This window comes from Perissodus microlepis, chromosome 3 (assembly GCF_051167445.1).
Source record: "Perissodus microlepis isolate ML-2025 ecotype Zambia chromosome 3, ASM5116744v1, whole genome shotgun sequence".
Lineage (NCBI taxonomy): Eukaryota > Metazoa > Chordata > Actinopteri > Cichliformes > Cichlidae > Perissodus > Perissodus microlepis.
The window spans coordinates 31,657,517-31,667,208 of NC_140463.1; the positions used below are offsets into that span (position 1 = coordinate 31,657,517).

Sequence of the window (9,692 nt, forward strand, 5' to 3'; positions counted from 1 at the left end):
TTGTGCGTATCTCTGTGTGTCATAATGGCAAAAGTGGTTCTGAAGACACCTATTGTGGCAGAAAATGAACACAGCAGTGAAACTGAATACTTTGGCACGTGTTTTCTGTCCATGGAGCAGCACTGCAATAGTATAAGATGCGGTCATGACATTTCACAAGTTTTGCTGACACTTTCACAGATGGGTACAGTCTGTACTTGTGGGATTCCTCAACAAGATGAGTTCAGGTTTTAAAGATATTATGGTGGCACCAAATCCAAATTTATTCTTTGTGTACCAATAAATCCACACTGTCTGGACCTATGTGACAGACTTATACCTGCCATTCCCTGTGGGTATTTTGCGCTGGTAAAAAGCTGTGAATATTGCTCTCCAGTTTTAGCCATTTCCTCTTAGCATTGATATGCATGTTTCGATATGACACTTAAAGGTTGTATAATACGTTAAACCATTTAAAGCAACTGATTGGTTTCATTATGGCTTTATGGGCGTGGTCAAAAATTTGACTGTGGCCTGGCAACGTGAGCAACAGTCCAACAACTATTGTTTTATTTTGATACAAATGTTACTAAATCCTGATTGGTGTAGGAGATGTGAGGTCACCTTTTTTGTTTAGTTTTTTTTATTTAAAGTCCACCCCCCCTTCACACACACACACACACACACACACACACACACACAAATAATCGTGAATCTTTTAACAATTAGATTCAATGATTATTTACAGACATACTGACGTTTTAAATAAACAAGTGGACACAAAAAACTTACTAAGCACTTACCTGCTCGATCTCATCTCTCTAGTTGTGTCCACTCATCACATGCTCATCTCGCCTGCCTTTAATGACCTGTTCTTGGAAAGCACATGAAAAACCTATAAACTTCGTTCCAGGAATTAGTTTATAAATGTCATATAAAGTTTCTTTTAAAAGGCAGAGCCTGGGTGAAAGTTTCAATACAATAGCACAAAGTTATATGTAGCCAAGTGGGCCAAGAAATTGGGTTTAACAAAAAAGCTTTGCAAACACCTCACTCGTAAACTGAGACACTTAGGGCCGGACTGATTTCTCAGTTGTAGGTGAATGTCGCAGAACGTGGCTAAAGTGTTTAGACGTAACTGTGGTTTGGATTTCTGTCTTTCTTGATAAAATGTTGGTTAGAGCTGTAAAAGGAAATAATAATGGCAGATATTTAGTTTGAAACACTTACATTGGTGTATGTAGTATGCATGTACTAACAGTATTTATCCTATTGTACATGATATTCTTAATAGTCAGATGGGATGTAAACCTTCAAGTATCTAAAAGGGTTCTTTTTAAATTATCACAATTAAGCTATAATTAATATTAGATTTTTTGGTTTGCTGTGCTTTTTATATATTTTGAGTTCACATGGCTGTCATTGTGAAAGAGATTGGATCAGTTAAATAAAGGTAAAATAAATAATACTAACTGTGGATATCCTGAAGTGCAATATTTGTATTACTACACTGTTTTAATATAACCATATATTTTTTCTATTCTGAGGTACAATATCTTTTTTATATGGACCATTAATAATGTGCCAAATTTACTTTTGTACATAACTAAATCTGAGACATTAATTAAATCACAGGGAAAGAAATATGTGTAAAACGTCCTGAAAATGTAAAATGTAATGCTTTAAAAAATGAACTAGTTAAAAGAAGCCATCAGGTAATCATTAAAAACATCAGCACAAATATCTGGGTGCCCCTTTCCCAAGAATGTTTTTGTTTCCTGGAAAGTTTGTTGGAGCATTAAATTACTCGGAGTGTTCTGGCTAATCATGCACTCCTATCACTGTGGAGAGATTCAAAAAGCCGTTTGTGATGGAGAAGCATTTGGACAATATCCTCCTCTTCTCAACAGTCAATTGGGCGGGGGTGGGGGGGCTTATTGGCACATTTATAAAAAATAAGGGTTGACATCAAATACAGAAAAAAATAAGATGAAAAATAAACAAAACAAAAGTGAAGTGTCAAAAGCTTGTTTATATTTAAACGCTAGGGAGTAAAGACGTGTCTTCGAGCTGGTTTTAAAGATGTCGAGTGCTGGTGAGGTCCTAATTCGAAGAGGTAGATTGGTAAAGCTTAGGTGCAGCCTCGCCTTCAGTCTGCTTGTATGAACAAACACAAGCATCTGAGGACTACGCCAAGATAAAAGTTCAGAAAGGTTATAGGGTGCTAATCCATTTAGTGGCTATGTGTTACCTAGACATTACTCTCACCCGTCCTTTCAAAGAGATCTTTAGCTCTCTTGGGCCTAGTGCATTTTAAATACCTGTCTTCTGACTGGGACTGTTCCAGCTGATTTTGTACATGCCATAGTGCAGCCATTTCTCAAAAAACAAAAATTACAAATCTCTATCAAATAGTTCGTTCAAATTTTAGACCAATCTCTAAACTCCCTTTTTGGTCTACGGTGGTGGAGAAAATTGTCCTTCAGCTCCAGACTTTTCTGGAAATAAATGGCATCACTGAAAGATTTCAGTCAGGTTTCAAAATAACATCACAGCACAGAAACTGTACTTTTAAACATTTTTGATGATCTTTTATTAATTGCAGACTCAGGTGATCCTGCCATTTTAGTGCTTTTAGACCTGAGTGTTTGATAGAGTGGATCATGGTGTCCTAGTCTTTATGGAGAGCTGTGAGCACTAAAGGAACTCCTCTTGAATTGTTTTTACGTCATGTTCAGGGGCATCCCTCAAGGATCTATCCTTGGCCCGGTACTCTTTTCACTTTCATGTTATGGTGATGATTTAAAAATTTACTTTATCTTAAAAAGAATACTATATATATATATATATATATATATATATATATATATATATATATATATATATATTGTAAAAGGCCTTGCTGGACTGTATTGCAGCCAAAAAACCATGATCAGTGATAGACCTTTCCAACATGAATGGACAAAAAAACAGAGGTGGTACTATTCGAACCTCCTAACACACATTGCTCTTTTAAGGGGGACCTTTTTCATTTGGAAAATTGCAAAACACCGTTTGCAAAAAAGAAAAACTAAACAAAACAGGGGTGACCTTTTTGTCTGCTAGTTTTATATTTAATAACTAAATTCTGTTGTTAAATTGCCTCTTCCAGCTGAGGGCCCTTGCAAAGATTACAAATATTCCCTCATCTGCTGACTTAATTAAGTAATTCATGCTTTAATTTGATCCAGGCTTCAATATTGGAATCGCAGCAGCCTCATCACCAAAAACAACCCAGAACATTTTTCACAAATAGCTGGAGACTCTGGAAAGTGTGTCATGGGTAAATCATTAAAGTGTAAATGGTGTTCAATAAAACAGTGACAGTTTCTTCATAAGACTGTTGGAGCTAAGTTGTTCCAACGTAATGCATCATTATGACGACCTTACATTTGGCAGTACTGTTACTAAAACCAGTAATCAAATTCCTGCTTAATGGTTTCATTAAAAAAAGAAAAAATATATACATTTTATGGCAGTTGAGCAACACTTGTTGTTACCTTAGGAACAAGTTGGAAAAGTGGGCTGAAATATTTCAGGTCTGATGGAAATTTGTTTCATGAAAACAGAAAAATGTTAAGTTAAAGTGTTGACTTTTGCTAGTAGCACTTTTAGCTAAGTGCGCGCAATGACCACAATGACGACGCTAGTATGCTAATATTTATCAGGCAGCCATGTTAACCATGTTCTTCACATTTGCAAAGAACATGAATTACAGTTGCAGTTGTGGTGACTAACAAAACACAATCAATTTGAAACAGTAATGACAATAAGAAGTCATTTTCAAAAGGAGCCTTTGAACATTTGTAGTTTTTTTTTTATCAGCACAAAATGTTTCATGGTCTCCCAGTTCACTCAGTAATGTTGCCAAACTATGTTACTTACCTTCAGTATTTACATGCCATTTGAGCAGTTTAATAACCTATCTGATGAAACATAAAGAGCATAACCCTTTTTGATTATATCACTGAAAATGTGCTCATTATATTTAATCAGTTTATTTAAGCATGTTGTGAGTTTTTAGTTATTAGTTTCTTTGTCATTGCGTAAAATAAATGCTAAACGTTTGAATTTTTGTTACAATTAACAACCTTTGTCTTTTTCATTTCCACAAGTTGAACTTTCCCTTCCAAACACTCGGCTCACCAGCAGCTTGAGTCTGGCTTATTGTTGGTGAACTGGGGCTATTTTTGGAGGCTGACCTTTAAACAAACACATTCGCTGGTTTATAAATCTCCTCACCTCTACCGACTTGACGGCTTGGTGTGAAATGCAGGTTAAGATTTATCTTCAAATTATCAGTGAGGTAAACTCAGAGTGCCCTGGATTTGTCAACGCTGACCTAAAAGCTATCAGGAGGATTATTAATGGCATGAAACAAAGTGAGAAACTACGGGATGAACTGGGCAGCGTTAGACCTTGGTCTCTGGTTGGTGTTTGTGACATTAAATTGAACCTGTTAAATATTGATGTTTCCCAAGCACAGGGTGTGACAAAGAAATTGTTAACTTGAGTCTTCTGGCCTTGAGATATGCAATCCGAAACAATAAAACCTATGCGGTGGAGCATAATTTAGAGAAATATATTCGTATATGTTTCGATATGAGTTTTGAAGTGTTATAGTGAATAGTGATTACAAAAAACTAGTTTGTTTTTTTTTAAGCAACGATATCCTTTAAAAGTTATTAAATGACAAATAGTGTGATCATTTATTATGAGAGATTGGGAGAATTTTATATGTTTGAGTATTTTTCATAAACATAACCAGAAATGCATACAGAGTCACGGCGTCATTAAGAGTAGCAGATGACCATTGGACCCTGAAAGTGAGCCGATAAACACCTGTTCAGTTTCAGGGGTGTAAAATGCAACAACAAAAAAAAAAGGATAGAGTACATGTGTGTGCGTGTGAGAGAGAGAGAGTGTGTAGGGGGAGGAGAGACTGCAAGTGAGTCATATAACTGATTATACTTATCTGTTGAACTGGACACATCTCTCAGTGGCGGAGCGGACGCACATCACACACACACATTGACCCAAATCCGATGTTTTTATCTTCATAAAAAAATAACTTTTATTAAATTCAAAAACTTCAGTCTGTCGTCACTGACAGTTGGGCCGAGGAGAAGTCATGGATCCAGTCGTGGAAGTGGTGGCTGTGATTTTGGGGTTCATCGGATGGATAATGGTGGGGGTTGCGCTTCCAAACCGTTACTGGAGGACCTCCACTGTTGACGGAAATGTCATCACCACCTCTACAATCTATGAAAACCTGTGGATGTCCTGCGCGACAGATTCAACCGGGGTCAGTAACTGCAGGGACTTCCCTTCGATGCTCGCTTTGAATGGTATGCTGACAAAAAAATTGACTTCTTAATAATATCATGAGGTTCGGGAAAGTTGGATTCCATCAAATGTTTATGTTACTTTGTCTGGAGGAGGGTTTCTGTCATAAGAAATGTATTAAAAGGATAATGTGAAGAGCTTAGATGTCCTATCTTTTGTTGTACTGTGGGTACACATTAAAACATCAATCCATCTTTGAAAAATCTGATAGAATTATGTGGTTTTGTGTATCTATGCACTGTTTCCAGGTTACATCCAAGCATCTCGTGCCTTGATGATTGCCTCGATAGTGTTTGGCACATTTGGACTGCTGGGCTCGCTGATTGGGATACAGTGCTCTAAAGCGGGAGGAGAAAACTATGTTCTCAAAGGGAGGATCGCAGGCACTGCTGGAGTACTTTTTATGCTTCAAGGTAACAAAAACATAGAAAACACAGTCTGTTCTTCCTGGATATTCAGATAACAATATTGACCTCCTATTACACTACCCCTTAAAGAAGATAAAGAAACCTCCCCAGCATGCTGATGAATCATGATAATGCCATACCGCCCTTTTAGATCAGTCCTACCTATTTTTGTTCTTGTTTACTTCAATACTTTGGATCAGAGTTAAACTCTGACCCGTCACTGTTTTATTGCTCACTAAAGACTCCCTGTTGTTGTTGTCTGTTTTTTTCTATCAAAAGGTTTGTGCACTATGGTTGCAGTGTCCTGGTATGCTTTCAATATCACTCAGAATTTCTTTGATCCCTACTACCCTGGCACAAAGTAAGTTGCTGTTAGTGGTGTGAGATAAACAGGCCTAAAGTGCAGTGCCGGCAGCCCATAATTTTGCTGTGTCACAGGTATGAGATAGGAGAAGGGCTTTACATCGGCTGGTGCTCTGCTGTGCTCGCCATCGCTGGAGGAGCCGTTCTCACCTGCTCCTGCAAATTGGGCACAGAGGAAAAATAGTGAGTTTGATCTCTTTTTGATGTACAGAGCTGGAGGTAATTCTCAGAGTCTACAGGTGCAATCTGGCCCGGCCATGAAAAATGTTCTGGTTTAATTAAAGAAAACACGAATGTGCTGAATGTTCTGTTATTAATGTGATACAAAGGGAGACGGATCCCGTGGCTCTCTAGCAACTCACTGTGGCAACATGAACTTATCTCAAAGTGTCGATAGTTCCCACCCATCCAGGTGTCTTTGTCTCGACTGTGCTAAGTGGCAGGTTTAAGGGGCTTATAGTACCGTAATTCCCGGACTACAGAGCGCACCTGATTAAAAGCCGCATGCTCTACTTTTAGAAAGAAAATCAATTTTTACTTGTACAGGCCGCACCGGATTTTAAGCCGTATGCGTTTCCCTCGTAATATGAGATATTTACACAGAAATATTACACGTGAGGATTTTTAACGTTTAATTTAATCCGTAAGGTAACATAAACATGGTAACATAAACGTTATGGTAACATACAAAAATACATACTGCAAATGCTTTTTTTTCTCGAACAGTGCCTGTAACACAGCTACCTTAAAGTATACGCACGTATCGCTAACACACAAATTACGTTGCTTATGGGGTTTTTTTACGGAACAGTGCACAAACAACATTACATCGTCTCTTAACAACCGGTAAAAAATATATACCGTATATATACTGCTTATCAATTTTATTGGTCTACTGTTACCAGGCAAAATGTTTTCGGCCGCATGAAAAAAAAATGCATTAGCCGCACGTCAGTATAAGCCGCAGTGTTCACAGTGTGGGGAAAAAGTAGCGGCTTATAACCCGAAAACTACGGTAGGTTTATAGTTTATTTGGTAATTACCTGTCTCAATGGTAAACATAGGCAAAAGAACAAATAAAAATTGGATGAAAATGTTTTGACCAACCTTCATTATAGGGACATCATAAAACACAGCATAGAAAAGATTTTAAATTTGTCTGTGGAGAGATCTCTGTTTGGAGATGGAAGCTCCTGAGCAGGTCTCAGACTGCTCAAAGTGAATAACGGAGACGTAGCAGTCAAAGATTTGAAAAAGAATTAAAATCTTTGGCAGAAACAGAAACAAAAACCCACACACGTCTTTATTAAAACCTTATTTTATTAGAAAGTCGGTAAAATTGTAAACTTTTTAAATCAGATTAGTGATTTATATTTCTATCCAGGTAAGCATTAGAATTAAAGTAGATCTAAACTGTGCTTTAAAAAGAAACAATGCAAACACGTTACCAAGATGGCTGCCTAGTGGCAAGTGCTCATGTCCCTGATTAGAAAATTGGCTCCCCCCAGTGGTCAAAAAAAGTAGTAACTAGATTATTCACAAAAATTTACTCACTTTCCACTGACCATAGCCTTCTTATATTCACTTCTGATAGGTGCACTGCCACTACAAGGATAACTTATTCTAACACTATTCTAAAGCTTTTAATTTCCTTGCTGAGACTCTGAGTATATGATGTGCAGCATGCTTGGGGTGATTTGTATTTCCACCATCTGATCCTGACGTTTTCTTTCTCTGCAGCCCTCTACCTCATGCAAGGGGAACTGTGTATTCTGGACCAGCACCAACCAGAAGCCTGGCCGCCAGTACTTATGGGAGAAATGCTTACGTCTGAGCAGGATTTGGAAACTGAGCTTTGTGGACTTATTCATCCCTTCACTTTTGGCTGGTCTAACTAACACATTGTGGCATTTCATCACTGTGGAAACACTTGCAGTGCATCAGATGTTCACTGTTGGGAGTATTTCAGCATCGCTGTATATGTTATATACAAATAACCGCAGTTTTAAAATGCATGTTCTGTAGAAATAACATGGATAAATTGATTGCAAAAAGCTTGACAAAACATCAGCGTCACTGCACAAACTCACTGTGCGCTCTCAATGATTAATATTTATATTTCTCTGATATTGTCACTTATTTTCCAATGAATTCAATCACATTTGTAAGGGGAAGGTCAAAAGTGTGATGATTGTTTGGATATGTCGTTTTGTACAGTTTTGTAGGCGACACCTGCAAGAGGCGCTGGAGGGCAGGTTGTCTTTGTTTTGATTGTATTTTGCCTGTTTGTTTGTTTTTGGGTTTTTGTTGTTGTTTAGGGTTTTTTTTTTTTTTCGGGGGGGGGGGGGGGGGGGGGGGTAAGCAAATGTACAAATTTAAATGTTTTACATTGAACATTCCAGTTTTACTTACCACAGACAAAAACAGTGGTGGCTGTATTCTTCCTTTTTTTAATAAAAAATAAAATTACAATTAAAAAAACATCAGCCAGGTGCATGATTACAGGTCATCAGGACATGATTTGGGTAAAATACTGTGGGAAATCATCAACAACCTGTTCAGTGTCTGTGTTCAGAGTAAAGACTAATTGCAAATGTTATATTTTCATCAAATTACACATTTTTACTATTTAAATTTGGTGCTAAAAGCAGCAAATTCAAATATCTTTATGTGTCAAGTAAAGACTGTATTTTGTACAACTTATTTATGATGTGTCATTAAAGTGGCGGGAAGCAGCACCGTAAACAGTGCGTGACAGCAGCTCACATGATTATTAAATAAAGAAGATAGGGAAGAGTCACTGGGTGGTCACCTTATCCCGTGGTAAATGTATGCAGGTGGAAGCGGTCTCAACCAGGATGACAGTGACTCCATTTAGAGGACACATCAACCACCGAATGATTGAAAATCATGTGACTTGTGTGCCTTTGATAGCACCAGGTCTCAGCTCAGCAACTTCTTGTTCAGCTTGTTAACAAAACACAAGAGGAGAACACATCTTATGTGAGTTGGTGTGTGTGTGTCCACCGGGTCAAGGTGAACTCAAGCTGTTTTGGTGAAACATGGCTGCCCAGCTTCTTATTAAGACTGTTAAAATGCTCGATAGTGCAATTATCTGCTGAAGCTTAACCTCGGCGTCAGAATGGGGAAGAAATTTGATTTAAGTGACTTTGAGTGCCAGACGGGCTGAAAAATGCTGATCTACTGCGACGGATCACAATCCTTTGTAGGGTTTACAGTGAAACAGTCTGAAAAAGAGAAAATATCCAGATGCGAGAAAATGTCTTGCTGATGTCAAAGGTCAGATTAGAATGTCCAGACTGTTTTCAGATGATAGGAAGGCAACAGTTACTCAAATAACCACTCGTTACAACCAAGTCTCTGAATGCCCAATATATCGAGCATTGAAGCAGATGGGCTGCAGCAGCAGAGGACCTCAATGGGTGACACTCATGTCAGCTAACATGATGTTGAGGCTACGCATGGACAACAAAACTTCACAACAGATGATTGTACTGATGAGTCTCAATTTGCTTCAACTTCTACAATGGTAGGGGT

At 38.0% G+C, this 9,692-nt stretch overlaps 1 protein-coding gene across 1 annotated transcript; it reads left to right on the plus strand.

Moving 5' to 3' along the window:
• Positions 1-5,032: 5,032 nt before the first annotated feature.
• Positions 5,033-8,446, plus strand: cldn15a (claudin 15a). The gene is made up of 5 exons (XM_084918465.1): positions 5,033-5,366; positions 5,613-5,777; positions 6,051-6,132; positions 6,210-6,317; positions 7,875-8,446. The coding sequence occupies exons 1-5, from the start codon at positions 5,150-5,152 to the stop codon at positions 7,966-7,968; spliced, it is 666 nt and encodes a 221-aa protein (XP_084774591.1). The 5' UTR covers positions 5,033-5,149; the 3' UTR covers positions 7,969-8,446.
• The last annotated feature ends 1,246 nt before the right edge of the window (positions 8,447-9,692 follow it).

Bases quoted from the DNA above. Each gene is read 5' to 3' on its own strand.
- cldn15a (XM_084918465.1), top strand. From the start codon at position 5,150: ATGGATCCAGTCGTGGAAGTGGTGGCTGTGATTTTGGGGTTCATCGGA. The intron at 5,367-5,612 runs GTATGCTGACAA...CACTGTTTCCAG, and splicing joins TTCGATGCTCGCTTTGAATG to GTTACATCCAAGCATCTCGT. The intron at 6,133-6,209 runs GTAAGTTGCTGT...GCTGTGTCACAG, and splicing joins CCCTACTACCCTGGCACAAA to GTATGAGATAGGAGAAGGGC.